Source organism: Aotus nancymaae, unplaced genomic scaffold (assembly GCF_030222135.1).
Source record: "Aotus nancymaae isolate 86718 unplaced genomic scaffold, 86718_ANA_hifiasm-v0.15.2.pri h1tg000036l, whole genome shotgun sequence".
NCBI lineage: Eukaryota > Metazoa > Chordata > Mammalia > Primates > Aotidae > Aotus > Aotus nancymaae.
Genome location: NW_026988450.1, coordinates 10,164,632 through 10,183,326, shown reverse-complemented (window position 1 = coordinate 10,183,326; position 18,695 = coordinate 10,164,632). Strand labels below are relative to the sequence as shown.

The 18,695-nt window shown below is 37.7% G+C and overlaps 1 protein-coding gene across 4 annotated transcripts in view; it reads left to right on the top strand.

The window, feature by feature from the left end:
- The window catches only part of TOX (thymocyte selection associated high mobility group box), a 313,410-nt gene that overhangs the window by 246,271 nt on the left and 48,444 nt on the right, over positions 1–18,695 (top strand). For all 4 annotated transcript variants that reach the window (XR_010345528.1, XM_064384220.1, XM_021671420.2 and 1 more), the window contains one exon: positions 16,098–16,379. Coding sequence is in view for 3 of the 4 variants with exons in the window: in XM_064384220.1 (XP_064240290.1) it covers positions 16,098–16,379 (282 nt within the window). In the remaining variant the exon portion in view is untranslated. The remainder of the gene's footprint in view (positions 1–16,097; positions 16,380–18,695) is intronic.

Below are 18,695 nucleotides of genomic sequence, written 5' to 3'. Positions count from 1 at the left end.
GCTGATAAACTCTGCCATATTTGGTGGCTGGAAGCACCTCTATTTCTTGTTCTCTGTCAATAATAGCCCAGAACTTGCAAGAGATACCTTTCTTATTATTCCACGCCACAGAAAAGCCAGGTCGAAGTACCACATTGTTTGTTATTGATTCTCTATCATGTGGGCTAGCAAAAGAATTCACAACAATATGTATTAGTCTGTTCTTGTGCTGCTAATAAAGACATACCTGAGACTGGGTTATTTATAAAGGAAAGAAAGGTTTAATGAACTCGCAGCTTCACATGATGGAGGAGACCTCACAATCATGGCGGAAGGTGAAGGAGGAGCAATGGCATGTCTTACATGGTGGCAGGCAAGAGAGCATGTGCAGGGGAACTGGCCTTTTAAAAACCATCAGACCTCATGAGATTTATTCACTATCATGATAACATGGGAAAGACCTATCCCCATGATTCAATTACATCCCACCAGTTCCCTCCCATGACATGTAGGGATTTATGGGAGGTACAATTCAAGATGAGATTTGGGTAGGGACACAGCTAAACCACAGCAAATACAAAACAAGACAAAATTATCTTGGGAGATTAAGAAGCTTTAACTGATAGTTCTGCAATTCAGTGACTATATCTTAATTTCCTCTGAGCCCAGTTCTTCAGTGTGCCTGAACTGGGCACTGAGAACAGAGCAGTAAACAAGTCAGGCAAAAAACCCTGCCTTCAGAATTTTGATTCTGGTCCAGAGAGTTGACAAGTTTGTGCAAATTAGTGCCCTGCTGCTCAAACTTGGGTTCATGCACCAGCCACATTGACATCACCTTGGAACATGTTAGAAATGCAGAGTCTGAGGCCCCTCCTCAGAACTTCTGAATCAGAATCACACTATAAGAGATTCCTAAAAGATTCATGGGCATGTTAGAGTTTGCAGAGTCTTACCCTAGATAATGATAGATTATAGTTATGCTGTGAAAAAAGATGCTTGAGTTAGGAAGGATGGATCTACGTTTAATAGGCTTGTGAGGGAAAGCCTCTCAGAGGAGGCTGCCCTCGAGGGAGACTGAAAGGTGGAGGCTTATTCATCATGACCTAGCCCCTTAGTCCCTTCAACCCCACCCCCAGAATGGGGCTGACACCTGCCTGTGTGCCATACATGGTGAGCAGACAAGGAGCATTTGGGGGTGAAGGCAAGGAACATAAGCCAAATAAAAGCTATCTCCCTGTTTTACTAAAAAAGAAAAATATCAAAATATAAGTTTTAGTCTTTAACTAAAATCCCCCTAGCCTATGAAATGAGAAATAAAATATAATGCAATATTCCAGACATTCTGAATTCTGTCTTTGCCAAGAGCGTTATTTTTCTTCAGAAAATAAATGGCCCCTGGAAAATTCGATTAGCTTTTGTAAATGTAGATGCAGAAAAATGATCAGAGGGTTTTAAATTTAAAAACTGCTGGGTAGATATTCTTTTTTGTTCTCTTATAACAGGTTCTAAACTTTAATGGTGCAAGTTTCTCTCTTTTCCCTCAGTTGATCAATGTAATTGAGATTTTTCCTGTTTATTGGAGTTGTCATGTTGTGGTCATATAATTATGCTGAGATATTAAATATGTCTTAGACACAAAATTCTAAGTAAATACAATACAGAGGAACCTTGAGCTGATTTCCATATCATTAAGCCACATTTTACCCATGAGCAAAGTATATTTCTCATAACTTGTAAGAAATATCTTGCCTTGCAGTAGCACACATACTTAACATACTTTTAAAAGCTACTCAATTTGACATTGGTATTTGAATTATTCTATCACCAGGAAATAAGGGGACGGCAGAGTTGCAAATATAGATGTATAAATGGCCAATTAGTAAAATTATAATTCTATTCTAAAGGGCCATTCTGCCAATTAACAGTTTTTTCAGGAGGCTGGGCATCATATTGGAAAAATTTACCTAAGTTAAGATTGCCGGGGGCATTGGTTCAGAAAAGGATAGAAAGCATAAGTTTGTGTCCAAAGGTAAGTTCTTATATAGCAGCTGTTCTTATCAGTTACTTTGTTGCAATTAAGGTTTTGTAATAAATAATGCTGCTGTTTTTATTCCTGTAGCATTAAAATGTGTGGGGTTTATCAGTCTGGTAATTATATAAATCCTGAAATAATTTATCCTTTTTTAGTGTACGGAACTCTGCCCCTGTTAGAGGTTACCGAACCACGGCTTGATGAGTATGTCAGTCAGTGGACCTTCTCATGCAGGCATCTCTGTTTAACTAAGTGCAAGTCAACTTCTTTTACAATACAAAAATGTGTTGTTTAAGTAGTTCTGTTAGTATATACATTGAGCCACAAATAGGCATTAGGCTCTATCTAAGGCCACAGTCATACTTTGTTATTGTTAAAGACATGTCACTGTTGGCCAAGCATGGTGGCTCAGGCCTGTAATCCCAACACTTTGGGAGGCCGAGGCAGGTGGATCACCTGAGGTCAGGAGTTCAAGACAAGCCTGGCCAACATGGTGAAACCGTGTCTCTACTAAAAAATACAAAAATTAGCCAGGCATGGTGTCAGGCACCTATAATCCCAGCTGTTCCAGAGGCTGAGGCAAGAGAATCCCTTGAACCCGGGAGGTGGAAGTTGCAGTGAGCCAAGATCACACCACTGCACTCCAGCCTGGGTGACGGAGTGAGACACTCCATCTCAAAAAAAAAAAAGTCACTGTCATTACTATAAGAAAAAAGATAGTGAAATGACAAAATGAATATTATATCTAGTTTTTTAAAATTCCCCTGGAAGATTAAAATCTCTACTAACAAGACTCCATCCAAGCAATATTCTCAATTAGCTGCTTATTATTTTCTTTTTCTTTTCTTTTTGATTTTACCACATAAAGACCAAAAATATATTTAAGAAGGGCATGTCCACAGACCAGCATACAATTACTTTAGTGCGTTCCATATTCCATCGCCACAAAACTTCACAAATTACTAGTGAGGGAAAAACTTATGCTCTTGAAATCTTTCAAGATTTTATTTAGAATCAGGTGTTTGACTGGGACAGAAAAGCAGGCAAAGGCATTCTAGAACAGTTTTCAACAAGAATTAAAACTTTAAAAAAAGTATGAGGATACCAAATTAAATTTTAAAAAACACTCTGTTTTCTGAGAATATTTGGACATTTTAGCAAAATTATGTTATCCAGATTGTTGGCATGAATATTCAGAGTTAACTGCAAACTTAATTGAATTCTTATTCTGAGATAGCCTCCCTATAATGGCAGGGACCACACTGGAGTCATTATAATCAACATATATGTTTTCATTACCCTCCTGTGATTAAACCCCTGGTACACAGTTTTAAAAGCTTACAATGGGCTAGCAGTGGTTCTTCGGGCTTTGCTGTGTCTTTAAGGTCGACATCTCCCCAGTGCCTCACCCATCCACCACCTTCCTCAGTGATGTTGCTTGGGAGAGATGCCACTTAATGGTTAAGTAAGTGGGGAAAGTTGTCTTCATCTAAAACTGAATGTAGAGAAAGTTATTTTCTGTTATAAGTTTCTGATACCAGCTCTCATAAACCCGCGAAGCATCCATTTAGTGTTTCACTGTTAAAGTGAAAGGAAACTGTATTTTTTAAGCAGACGATGTCTACTTAGTGCTCATGCTTCACAACGAATTTGTTCCAAGCTCCTTTTCTCTTTCAGTTTTGTCTCAGAGAGTTATTAAGCTTTCACTTAATTAAGCCATGACCCCCATCTGGACCCACAGTAAGACTTGTGCAGTCTCCACTTTCTCTTACAGAGTGTTTTGCTTTCATTCTTCCCTTCTGGAAATATACTTTATTAATAAGTGAATGACACTGATTGACAAGTGGGACAGTATAAAGAAAGGTTTTGATCAAAATGTTTGAGTCAGTCACTCTGTGAAAGCATAATTTGTGTGGCAACATTTTTAGCTAATGAATGAACATTGTAAAGATCCAGATAAAAATGACTACTGTTGTACCCATAAATGCTTTTTAGGGCCCAGTGAAAAAAACCATTATTTTTGAAACATTAGGCTCATATTTGGGGACTGTGGAATGGTCTCTCTACTAATATAGTATCAAATACCAGTGTATTTTTAATTTTTATTTTTTGGTTTCTTTCAGTTAAAACAACTGTCTACTTCAGCATATATTCTGACGTTTATATAATCTTGTAAATACAGACTAGGTCTAGTCAGCCTAAGACTTACAGGACAATACACTTAAGAATCACATTGCTAATTCCCAAACAGAAATCAAACTGTCAGATAGCTTTTAGTCACATTTTTAAAAGTATAATTTGATTGTATATTGAATTTTTGAGGTTTAAACTCATCATTATCATTAGATGAAAAGCCACATGATTGTTTTATTTTTGTTCAGTTTTATTTCACACAATCTTAGCCATATTGTTACTTTTATGAAAATATAGCAGATATACTGACTGTCAAACAATTCGATAGTGTGTCTAGTGTCAAGTATATTGCCTCCAGAATTAAATTCTACTCATTTCCATGTTTCATGTATCTTCTGATGTTTAAAAAAAAATTCTTAATTCTAAGCGATGCTCACTGCAATTTTAATGCAATGCAGACAGACTCTTCGTTGCAGCATTATTCTCTGCAATTCTATAGCAGTGCATTTTTGGTTATAGCAATTAATCCCCTTTGACTTGTAGTATAGTATGTCTTCCAGCTTGTGAAATATTTGAGTACAGGGATAGTTTTATCTGCCTTTGTTTCCCCTAGGACCTCTCATAGTGCTAGGCACAGAGTAAGTGTTCAGTAAAAAAGTAATATTAATAGTTGAATTTCCTACAAAAGGAATCAGTGCATTAAATTCAGTCATTCTAGGTTCTAGTTGCATCCTCTCTGTAAGCCCTTCCAACCATCTTTTGTGTAAAGAACAGCTAAAAACATCAGCTCGTACACTGGGCCAGTAGTACAGTTTCATGGTTATGATATAGGCTTTGAGATCAGGCAGCCTATGACAAATTGCAGCTGGCCCACTTACTGAATAACTGGGGAATGTCCTCTCTGTTCCTTTGGGCCCCTCATGGGTACCATGGCAGTAGTGACTGTGACCGTTTCACCTGGTTACTGTGAGTCCTAAATAGGGTAATTCATGGAAACTTCTTAGCACTGTGCTTGGTATATTAGGAGGGAGCTGTAAGTGTTAGATATTTTTATTCATGTATTTATGTATGTATGTATGTATTTATCTTGAGACAGAGTCTCACTCTGTTGCTCAGGCTGGAGTTCAATGGTGTGATCTCAGCTCACTGCAACCTCCACCTCCTGGGTTCAAGCAATTATCTTGCCTCAGCCTCCCTCCCAAGTAGCTGTGATTACAGGCGTGCACCCACCATGCCTAGCCGATTTTTTTGTATCTTTAGTAGAGACGAGGTTTCACATGTTGGTCAGGCTGGTCTCAAATTCCTGATCTTGTGATCCACCTACCTCAGCCTCCCAAAGTGCTGGGATTACAGGCGTGAGGCACTGCACCCAGCCAAATATTAGATATTTTTAATAAGAGAACTTAAAGCCACAATTACCAAAGGCTAGAACTGGGTAGTTAAGGAAAGTGGTATGAGGACAGTTCCTGCTTGTGAGAGAGAGACCAGTTCAAATCAGTTGTGCTAAGTGTAGTCACTTGGAGAAATAGATTTAAAATGTGAAATATGTATTTCCTATTTTAAAATAATTAATACCCAAATTTATTTTATGACGCTTGTCACACAGGGCTATAATCATGCAGGATTATGATTTTTTTAACACTTTAGACCATAATGATCTAATTTCAATGTATATTTGCTAGGTGTTAAACCAGTAAATGATAGATAATTCATATTATTAACGTTAGTACTTTAAAGTCAGTCACTATTAAAACCTAATTATTGGTTGAGAGGGTCTATGTTAGTGGACATGGAACTATCCCCCAAAATGGAAGAAATTTGTTCAAATTAAAATTAGAGCATGTAGTTCATATATTCTAAATGAACATGTGTGCTTCTGTAATAATAACTTTATTATCACCAAGTTACAGGATAGAGTTTTAATTATGATCTTTGTATCAGTAGAAGCCATGTATTTCGGATTAAAGACCTACTGCTTTAACTAGTCTAGTTAAAGACTATGGCTTGATACATTCTGGGCTCCAACTTTTATAAAAACCAGAGAATACTTCTAATAACACTTTTCCAATTTCATGGTTCAGTGCACAGTCAGTAAAGATTTAAATAATTCAGAAAGAAAGCCTATTCTCTTTCTTTATTAGAAGTTTGAGTCAGGCAAATTCTTTGACATTTAATAGGTTTTTAACCCTTTTAATAACTTTTTATAATGAAATTTATTGGCTGTTGTTTTAAAGAAAGGGTTATTATATTAGCATGAATAGCAGTCAGTAGTTTTTATGATTAGTTTTGAGACCTTGACCTTATGTGACTCAAAGTGTATAAAACCATAAATGAGTGAGTGATGTTAATATTAACTAAATTAGGTACACCTAGAATTATAGAGACTGTATATAACTACATTCATCCCATTATCTAACATGCTATAAAATTTTGGCAGACAAATATTTGAATCTTTTAATTGTTTTAAAGGAGCTTAAGGTCACTTACAGAGTCAGACACTTTAAAATAACTGAAAGACTAATTTTCCTGGACTGATTTTTCCAAGTTATTAATACCATGCTCAAAAGGAGAAGATTTCCAGCCTTTTTCTATCTTGGTTTCATGCTATTTTAATGTTTTATAATGTATTATTGAAAGGATTATTGGATGATTTCCATTATAAAATACTAATATGAAAATTGTACTTTTCTTCAAGTCTCCAATAAGTTGGGGGCATACAAATATTCTGCATGGGGAAGCTATCTGGCTCAAGCAGAATACAAGATTTTAATTTTGCTTCTTGAGATGTACTTTTAAGCTGAATGTCATGTGTATCTAATGATTTAAGTGCCTCTAAATGAACTCAAATATCAGTGTTCTGAACTGATGTTAGGAAGTCAATATCCCACTTGACATCTCCATCTTTGCAAGCACCCCATTAACATTCCAGTGGAAAAATATGAGAAAGCAAGTTAAGTTCCCAGGTTTAAATATGGTGTGAAGATGCATTCTTGCTAACTCATGCTGCTATGAATACGTGCAGATAGTTCTAGTGAGTGACCCACTACTCCCAGATGGCGTGTCTCCTAGCACAACCCAATTTTCTTATTATTTAATCTACACTTCCAATCCATTCTTTTTATTTCAGTGCATACAATCTTTTGAAAGTATTCTAGAAATAAAGCACATTAATCAGTCCCTTCTCTGGGTACACCAGAACAAAGGAAATGTAAGCAAACATTAGCATGTTTGATACACTGTTAATATAAGATCATAGCCCCTTGTGAACAAAACACTGCCTACACTTTGTAGCACAGATGCAAAAGTCATGATCTATACAAATAAAAGGCTTCATTGATTCTAATCATAGGTAGACCCGAGCACATTCATAAACTCCCCTAACCAGAGATGCAATTTGTAGGAACAGCTAATTCAGATGTTTTGGGAACCAGAGCGTGGACCACATGGTCCCCAAAGCTCTTTTGGACAGGATAGACCCTTTAGTCCATGAGCCTCTCATGTCCTGCCAGTATCTGCAATTATGAGAGATACTCCTTGTCAAGTAAAAGTAAACTTTGCCTTTTGCCCATTTGCATATTTCCTTTATTTTTTTCCAGGCAGAGAAGCCTTTTCAAGGGCTCACTGAAGCACAATGTATGAAACTTGGTAATATTGACATTGATAGTTTAAGATTCACAGCAGGAGACAAATGGCATTGGCGTGAAGCAATCAGAAACTAGGTGGCTCAATCTGAGTAAAAAACATCTTTCCAACTGTGCAGTTAAAAGGCATCGCTATACCCCATAACCTCCTGGCCGAAGTTGTGATCCAAAGGAGACATTAGATGCACATAGTTGATGGAAAAGAATGCTGTCCTATGAACTGGAATGCCTTTTTATACATTAAAATGTTTTTGAACTTCGTATCTACCAGTTAGCCTATTAGCCTTGATCAGGGAGCTATTAAAACCCAGGTTATAAGTTCAACCTTTATCTGTGCTGTTGACTTTCTCACAGTGAAACCCTGTGCTCTGTGACTATAAGCTGCCCTGCTTATCCCAGGGACGGTCCCCATAGATACAAGCTTTTGACTGCCAGAATGTTTGGTCATAATTGTGTCAGTGCCTCACCAGAGACCAGAGCTGGTCAGGGAAAGCAGCTCAAGGATGATAACCAAAGAGAACCGTCCACGTGAGCAGCAACCACAAAAATGAATTCATCTGTGACAAAACACCATCATAGTCCTTGTCTTAGTTAATCTTCACAGTCATGTTTTAAGGAGGCATTTAAGGTCAGTACGCTTCTCTCCTATCTGTCTCCTTAAAACATATCACTGTCCTAGATAGTTATTATCTTGCCTGTCTCTTCGTGAGCTGCATCAGGGTACAAATTCCGACTACACAGTCACCATTGTGGACCAGGTACCTAAGACAGTGCCTGGTCCATAGCAGACCCTCAATGAATATTTGTTGATGAAAAATTATCCTCTTTTTACAGAGGTAAAAAATGAGAGGTAAACAAGTTAAAAGTAAGATAACTCATTAGAAACAGTGGCAGTTAGGTGACATGAGCAGGGTTGCCTCTGCAATAGCACACGACCTCCCTCTCCTTTAGGAAAAGGAAAAAAAAATCAAATAAAAACGGAGTAAAATTGCTTTTTCAGTTGTTTTTAAATATAAATCCAGATGCATACACGAGGGCAACTAAGACATTTCTTTCTGGATCTGCTGGATGTGGCAGCAATTGAAGTGCGGTTCTGCAGAGGAGGCCAGGCAAGGGCACTAAGGTGTGAAGAGGTTCAGGGTCCCCCTTCTCTCTGTTGCTTACTGTTCTTCAATATTATCTGATCTCCCTGGGAGAGGATTACAAACAAACACCAAAACTGGTGAAATGGTTTTTAGCCAGTGTGATTTTTAGCCATCACTTTTAAGACTCTTCAGTGATATTTTGCTCTGAATACACCAAATTCCTCAGGTAATAAGGGGCCCATTCGTGGAAGAAGCCACAATGAAGGAGAGCCCACAGTGTGAAGGAGAATGATGGTCAGGTAATGTAGAAGTCAGGCAGTGCGGGAGCACTGGTTTTTAAGGCAGTTTTAATCTTCCCCAAAGATGATGGTTCTAGAGAGTGCTATGGCTGTCCATTTGGCAAATATCTAATAAATTGCATTCCAAAGTTCTTACTTTCCTGTGATAAATTGTTTCATAATGATGAATTACCCTAACTAAACTGGAATTATTCCATTGTAGTGTACTGTAAAGAGAGCTAACCCTACTTGTTGCTATTGTCTTTTGAAAGAAAAGCAAAGATTTCAAATATTAAATACAAAAACAGTTTTGTTTTTGGAAATGCAGGGTTGAAATCAAGTTATTCTGACTTAAAATACTGAGGATAAAAATGCATTTTTATAAAAATGTCCAACCTTTCTTTTGAATCTCATTTTCCTTAGTCTTCAAAAATATAGCAAGTTCTGTGAATATGTATTTTTCCAAATTTTCCCTTTTTTAATGTAAATTATTAGTGTTCAGTGCCACTAATTGAAGTCTAATAGCAAAAATCTTAACATAAAGTTTATTTACACATTTCTAAATAATAAATAGATCACAAGAAGGTCACGTAAAAACGATTTATTTAATGTGTTTGGACAACAAATAATTAAGCTCTCTCTTGGAAATGCATTTAGGAAAATAATAAATAAATTTTGATTATTAAATTTCCCCACACATTTGTTCTGCTGTATACATTTACATATTAATTGAATCTCTGGCAAAAATATGTAATCAAATTGGGGACTTAAATAATATCAACATTTACATTCTTCTCATAGACTCTTAGAGTGCATTATTCCTAAGAAAAATGAAACTGCTTTGCCTTCTTGCCCTAATTAATCATGCAGGCCTGCATGGACAACCAAAATCGAGGCTCAGAAGTTTTTCTTTAGGTGCTGAGAACGGTGTGTGTTTGATAGTGTGTATAAAAGGGATGGAGAGTAAGCACTTATCACAGCTAAAGCCTGCAGGGTTGCCTCATTGCCCTAGGGAAAGCACTCCACAGCTCAGGGTGTCAAATGCTGACAGACAGGGGTAAATGGACAGGCTTCAGAGATTCCTCACGTTCTCCTACTCCTGCTGCAACTGGCAGCCTTCCAGGCCTTGCCTGCAAAGACCACAGAAAGCAGCAGCTGGTGAGCCACATTAGCAAATAAGGCCTCAGGGCTACCCATGTTCCAGCGCTCTGTGCACCAACTGCTATTCACTCTAACAGCTGGATCAGAGCAGAGCCAGCCGAGGCGGTGGTGCAGTTTTATGTGTACAACTGTTTTGATATAGATTGTCTGCTAGAGGCAGAGATAATAATAGCTTTCAAGCCTGGCGTGTTGGACAGGGAAGGATGCAGATATTTGAAGAAGGAATACAGACTCTGGAAGGATTGTGAAGCATGCACAGTTTTAAACACTGAAAGGCAGACCCTCCCTCCGTCATTATAGTGCCATTCAAGTATGCGATTTTAACACCATTTCATCACTAACATGACTAATGTTATTCCAAGGATTTTTTTTCACTATTCCAGTTACACCAAAATCTTACTCATTTTTTAAAAATAATAACCTGAGACCAACAACAGGGTTTTTTTTCTTTCCCTGTTCAAAGAAAATCCAAGAGGCTGGACATGGTGGCTCACACCTGTAATTCCAGCACTTTGGGAAGCCAAGCGGGTGGATCATTTAAGGTCAAGAGTTCGAGATCAGCCTGACCAACATGGTGAAACCCCGTCTCTACTAAAAATAAAAAAATTAGCTGGGTGTGGTGACAGGCGCCTGTAATCCCAGCTACTCGGAAAGCTGAGGCAGGAGAATCACTTGAATTCAGGAGGCAGAGGCTGCAGTAAACCGAGATCGCGCCATTGCACTCCAGCCTGGGTGGCAGAGCAAGACTCCGTCTCAAAGAAAAACAAGAAAATATGAAATCCAAGGAAAAATAATGAAGACATATGCTAAAATATGTAGTGAATATTGTGCCTCATGTTTCCTCCTTGAGCTCTGAACTCAGCGTGGCACTCTTCAGCTCTAGGTAACGAGGCAAGGGGAGAAAGGAACATGGCCTTAGCATCAAAGCTTGTCATGAAGGACAATGCATGATTTCTGCTTTGACTTCCTAATTGATTTTAATGGAACTTTTGCTTTGCATTAATTGGAAAAATTAAAATCTCCTCTTCCTCATTATAATACTCCTTCATTATTTTAGTTGATATTGGTCATCAGCAGCAATGTAAATTTTTAGGAAACAGATCTGGCTCCCAAAAAAGTGAAACCGAGGACTCATTTTCAAATGGAGAGAATTTTGCAAATGGTGAGATAAATATTAAGAGCCACTCAACACTAAAATGCGAGTGACATGCAGGACATTTTGCCAAGAAAATATGAAGTTCATTAGGCTTGAAAATAAACAAAATGAGAAATACACACATGAGAAATTACCTTTGAGACATTTAAGCCCTAAAATTTAGCAAATGAAGTTCTCAAAACATCAAGGATTTATAACAACTATTTCTGTGAAACCGGCATTGTCAATCCTAATTGCACCAGGTCTAAACATCTATTCAGTGTAACTCAAGAAATGTACAGAGTTCCTACTACGTGTCAAGATCTGTTCTAGATACTAGTGCTATAATGGTGAACAAAATAAATTCTCTCCCAGTTTTTTTAAGTTTATAATCTATTAGGGCATATCAGTTAGGATTATGTTGGGCAGCCTATAACAGGAAACCTATAATGGCAGTGATTCTGCAATGACAGACATTTACTTCCCTTTCACTCCCACTGTAAGGAGGTTGTCCAGGCTCCAGAATAATCACACCCTCAGGCTCCTTTTTTGTGCCTTCAGCCTCCTTATGCTGCCATGTCTTGGTCTATGACATTTTCCCTAGCTCTCACCATCATCTCCACATTTTTGCCAGCAGAAACTAGAAAAAAATACAAAGGAAGGTGAGCCCCTCCCTTTAAGGAGACGTCTTGGAAGCACCACGCAACGCTTCCACGTACATTTTATGATCACAGGGCCATGCATAGCTGCAAAGGAAGCTACAGATGTCCTCCTTGAGCCAGCTAGAGGGGCCCATTCCTCAGCACAAAAGGAAAATGAGTGTCAGAGGGTAGCTTGAGGTTTCTGCCACAAAGGGAAACAGACATTAATCAAATCTTTTATCTTGTGACTAAGAAGTTCCCAGGAAAAAAGAAAAATCATCAGATTGGTAAAGTCAGTTTATACTGATGAATTTACTGCTTCAGTTACATGCTGACACAGCAAATATTTTTTGAATACTTAGAATAGCATTTAACTAAAAGATATCTCAAGAGGGATTGAAAAATGCATTAGTCATGAACTAATCAAGGAGATTACTATCTGGAAGGTATATACACATTAGAGAAGTAAATTTTAAAGTGGTGTCCCATAAAAAAAGTATAAACAAAATGCTTTGGCAGTTCAGAATAAGAAGGTTCTTGGAGGTTTGTAGATAAGCTGACTTTTGAACTTGACTTTAAAGAATATTTAGGGTTTGGATATATGAAGATGGTAAAGGCATCATGGAATTGTGGGAAAAGCACAAGTATGTTAAAAAAAGCATATTTCATTTTTATTTCAGTCTTTGTTGATAGAAAGATCTGAGATCATTTAACCTCTCAGTGGGTTTGTGCAAAGCAGCTATTCCTACATGGCTCCCTCAAAGGAAAGTTATAAGTCTCATGAAGGTTGGTTATAGAGTATAAGTTTCATCTGGAAGGTTGCATGTCATGCTGAAGAGTTTGGATTTAATTTGGGGGACAGATGTCATTGGAGAATTTTTGAACCCATGGCTCATGAAGATTAATTTTGCACCATTCTTTGGGGGAGATGTAAAGAGACTAACTCTAGTTAAGCAGCTATTGCAAGTGAAAAGGTAATGAAGGCCTGGATAGAGGAATGGCTGTGGAAATGGGTGGAAGGGCAGATGGAAATAGTTGATATTTTAGAGTAGACTCAATAGAACTCACAAGAGTTCAGAAAGAGTCAAAAATGACAGCAACATGTTAAATAGAGGCGACAAGGAGGATGAAGGTGTCATCAACAGATATTGGCCAAACAGAAAAAAACATAGCTTTGAGAAAGAAAACTTTGTTCAGATTCCTGGCAAGAATGATGTCCAAGTAGTAATGTCTCTAATGCAGTTTCAGAATTAGGCTTGGAATTTGGGTCACAATTGTACATTTTAGTTTAGAACATTTCCCATTAATAAAACCATGGCAAATTTTATCTGGGTGGAAGAAATATGACTCAGAATAACATGTTAAGGAATCACTTGAGTTGGGATGAAAAAAGAGAATTCTACTTAGAAGATTGCAAGACAGTGGAGGAGAGAAGGTGCTATAAAGTGAAGATTGCTTCAAGTTTTTGGAACACTTTTAGTTGTAGTCATAAATCTGGAACTCTATATGAAAATTAATTTAGAAACCATCCTCTCTGATATATTAAAGCCACAAGATTTCTGAAAGGATGAGAAGAAATGGGCTCAAAATAGACATGTTACAGACTGTACGTGTTTCGTAACTTGGGATTTATGTGAGGAAGAAATAAAGATATCAATTAGTTACATGCTTTTGGAAAGACCTTTTAGTTAAAGTATGACTTTGCTAGTAAATTGTTTTCATTTACAAGGCTATAAAACATATAAGTTGGAACGTGCACATCAGTGCTTTATTTGCTGCAAGGTTGGGAAAGAAGGCTGCCCCTTGTAAGATAGTGTCCACTTATGGGCATCCGTTACTCTGTGCCCATAATGGGAGCTGTTTTGCATGCTAAGGATCTAAAAGAATATAGGACTTGAGGACATTTGAGAGTAGGCCTGAAAAGAAATTTAGTATACACTGTCTCTTTGTATTTTCAAAAGTCAGTCCTAATTTTCATGGTACCCTCTGTCCTTGGCACAGCTTTAAGGATATCTGTGAAAGCTGGTATTATTCCATAAAGAAGATCAGATTGTAGAAGTGACATGTGCATCTAAGAAGAGGCAACAACCATTTTAGTAAATGTGACTGAAAGCAACATGAATGGGCTAGATAAAAACATTGTTGATTTGGATAGACAACATTTGAAAATACATTTTTAATTATCTTTAATTAATGGTAACACTCTTTATGGAATATGTAAAATGTTAAATCAGCTGCTTAATCCAGTGGTAAGTATCAAAGACCGGAATTAGGAGAGGTAGATTTTAACTCCAACTCTGGTTTTGGTCAAGTCATTTAACCTCTTTTGGCTTTACTCCTTCATTTATTCATTTATAATTATATATATACTTATTCCACAAACATTCAACAAGCTCGTACCATCACCCCCTCCCGATTTTCCTCTTCCATAGACTGACAGTGTCACTAAAAGCCTCTGCAGCTCTTGCATGTACCACTGAATAGTAGAAGCTGCTTTACAAGGGACTTCACAAAAAGGAGAATCCTGAGCTACTTTTGAAGGATTGGAGGAATACAGTTTGGATAATGGAAAAAATGTTGGTTTGGACTTAGAAAAGGCAGGTACAAATTATGAGGCCAGCCAGAGATCTAGGACACCTTGAACTGTGCCTGAAGAGTCAATAGTAACCAAAGTTGGAAAAGAGCTAAAGAAGTGAAATTGACTAATATGAGACCTCATGGCGAAGGCAGTAAACCTGTTCCAGAGAAGAACACAGAGCACACATGGGGACTCTGGACAGCCTCAATTTTAGTCTTAGGTGAATATAACTATACTGGTAAAATGACTAGAGAGAAAATGGTAGAAAATGATTTTATTACCATAAAAACAAAAACAAGGCTATATAACTAGATTACTTAATTTGCCTTCACAGTATTTTCATGTCACAGTAACATTTGCAGACAGGTCATTGCTAAACATCTGATACTATATGGAATTTTCTTTTCTAATGAAATAGAATATGATAACATTATTTTTTTTTTGACTTCCAACATGTAACTTTAACTGTGTATCTTTTTTTCCCACAGTTTGTTGTTTTTCTCTCTTGTTTTGTGTGCCCTCTACCTGCCTGAATTCCCCAACCCCCCTCAGGATGAAAAACCTGAGCTGCTCCTATAAGCACCATGAAATAGTCCCCATTATTTTAAATTTAAAAATGCCAGAGAAATGTTAAGTGAAATTCTCCATACTCCTCTTATACAACACATTTGACCTCTAGATACCTTAAGAGCTTCATCCTCCAATGCTTTTAATGTTAATCCTTGCAGAGACAAAATTCATTGCTTGAATTACAAGAGTGAGTCTCATTAAGGCTAAAAACCAGTGACTCAGATAGCATAATAGATTAATATGGTGACCTTGCAATTTTAGAGCTTTACTTTCAAGTCTGACTGTGCAGACAAGTCATTTCAATAGTCAGTTAATCAATTGGTTAATACCAGCCTATCAGTGTTTTGAATCTGGTAGTTAGGAGATCATTTTGGCTAGTAATACCCTGTAAAGGTTTACACTGAGTACAAGAGTACACTTATTAACTCCTAAAGCCTTCTTAAATGATCAAGATAAAATAAACAGGATTTAATGAATTGCTGTGAATGTTGTAATTACTAATGACTGAATAATTCTGACAGACACTGAGCATCAACATCTTGAAATTTACATTATATATATTACTATATATTTAGAAATATAGATAATATATTTCTATATTTCACTAGTGTAGAAAGACTGTAAACATAATTAATCACACCTTGAGTAGTGAAGTATGATGTTGACTGGATTCTCAAATTCTATTCTTTTGGTAGTCTTATGGTAACCTTTAGGGTGATATATAATTTTAGGATTATTTTACCCCAGATAAAATAAATGTGTATGTAACTCAGCAGAACATCTGAAAATCGAAAGAATTATTACTCTTTTGCCAGAAACGTATTTGTGAAAATTACTCCTTTCCTGTTTATTTATTTATTGTAGATGCAAGATATACGAAACCCAGAAGGGACTCAATATAGTTCCCATCCTCAGATGGCAGCCATGAGACCAAGGGGCCAGCCTGCAGACATCAGGCAGCAGCCAGGAATTATGCCACACAGTCAGCTGACTACCATTAACCAGTCACAGCTAAGTGCTCAACTTGGTTTGAATATGGGAGGAAGCAATGTTCCCCACAACTCACCATCTCCGCCTGGAAGCAAGTCTGCAACTCCTTCACCATCCAGCTCAGTGCATGAGGATGAAGGCGATGATACCTCTAAGGTATGACTAAGTTAATTTAGGACCCATGGAAGCATATTCTTAGGCACCTTCTTTAACCTGTGCTGGGTACAAGTTTATATCATCCAAATGAGAAACATTGGTGGGAGACATATGCTTTGTTAATGAAGCATGAGGTTACAAACAAACCGGATTAAACCACCTGCTGGTCCAATTAGACTTTTTAGTCTCTGAGAAATCCTTCAAATATAGATGTGTTAAGCATAAAAGTTGTTTGCTCCCACAAAAGATCGGGCCTATATAGTCAATGTACCATTTTAAGAAGGCAGTATCCTGGGATACAATGAAGGTTGTGTGTGTGTGTGTGTGTGTGTGTGTGTGTGTGTTTGAGAGAGAGAGCAAGAGACTGAGAGAGAGAGAGAGAGGAGAGAGGAGATGAGATGATGATGATGTTAGATGAAAATTTTGTGGCCCCCTGACCCAACCATTTCATGTAGAAGATGAGAAAAGTCAGCGCCAAGGATATTAGACAACTCCTTTCCTGGGTGATTCATTGCGTATCTTTTCTTAACTCCTTGCCAATGTGGTTGTTCTTTGTGTGTCTGTCACCAGCAGAGCCATTCTTTTAAGTTATCTGAATAGGAAGATGGGTTTTGTGTCAGCCACCTTTTCTTGTCACCATTGTGAGAATTTTGTTTTTGGAAATTAAACTATAAACATGCTACCAAAAGCAGCACTGTGCAATCCTGATATATATGGTTAACTTTCTAGTAACTCTACTAATTACTAATTTTTTTAAGTCCAGATAAATAGTGATTCATCTATTTGTTTAGCCTGATGACAAAGATAAGATTGCTGCATTGACTATATTTTCCTATTTTTTATATTCTTGATGTTCTGGCATTTGGAGCCTTAATCCTGGAAAGATGGCTCCTTTCAGGACTAGCTAAATTTTAGAGATTGCAAATGACACTCCTGCTAGCCCCTGTTCTATATACAAGCCAACAATTCACAGCTGCACCCCAAACATCTCCTTTAAAAACTCTCACATACCTGTAATCCCAGTACTTTGGGAGGCCGAGGTGGGTGGATCACGAGGTCAAGAGATCGAGACCATCCTGGTCAACATGGTGAAACCCCGTCTCTACTAAAAATACAAAAAATTAGCTGGGCATGGTGGCGCGTGCCTGTAATCCCAGCTACTCAGGAGGCTGAGGCAGGAGAATTGCCTGAACCCAGGAGGCAGAGGTTGCGGTGAGCCGAGATCGCGCCATTGCACTCCAGCCTGGGTAACAAGAGCGAAACTCCGTCTCAAAAAAAAAAAAAAAAACTCTCACATACCAAACCAGTATTCTCTCTGCCCTACATTACCCCTGAACCAAGTGTCAGACAACTAGGGATCACACCTTATAGCCCAGAGCCCAGCAAAGTTCTTCAAACTATCCAGTCCTAGACTTACTCAGCATGCCTACCTACCTTGCCCATTCCTGCCCACAAAATCCCGAGTAAAGGCTCCACACATGCTCTGTCTTCTCTCTCTTTCTGACTCCTGACCAACTTGGGTACTTCCCTATGTGGCCCTGTGTGCCTCCTCTTTCCAGGGATCTATGAGTGGAAACCTTTTCCTCATAACCATCATTTCTATGTCTTCTGTCTTACCATACCTGACTGAAACAATCCCAAGTACATCTTAGAACAGCTACACGACATAACACTGCCCAAGACAATCCCTCCATTCCTCACTGTCTCTCCCTGTTGTCAGCGAGTCAGTCTCTCATGAGTTAGGTAAAAAGGCAGGAGGAAACTAATTGATATTCATAAATAATTGACTGGGATGCTGAAAGCCTTGCCTTTAGCTGACCATTTCCAGGGCAATAATTTTCTTGAGAAAATATAGATTATTCCAGTGGCCCCAGGTACTCATTTGCTGTTAGATTATACCTAATGGCCAATGACTACCTGGACCCAAAGGTGAACACCAATAATTTGTTTGTGGTCAGTGATTTAGGTGTTGATTGTGCATAGATAATTCAAGTCAATTTGCTAAATACAGATGATATGTACTATATTGTAAGGGGAAAAAAATTAATGTTCTGCTCATAGTAAAGATCAACTTGTATATCTAAATTGTGTCTTTATCAGTATTCATTCCTGACATTTCAGGAAATTAAATGCAAAATTAGTAGCCTCCTTTGACAGTAAATTGTATACAGGATTATTCCTAGTTACAATAACATTTTTCACAGTGTTCCACTTGTATGAGTAGAAAAGTAGGTAGAATTCTGAAATTAATAGAGTTAACATTCATGGGTTCTGCCATGTGCTATTAACCTGGTGAGTCCATATTTTATAATTTTG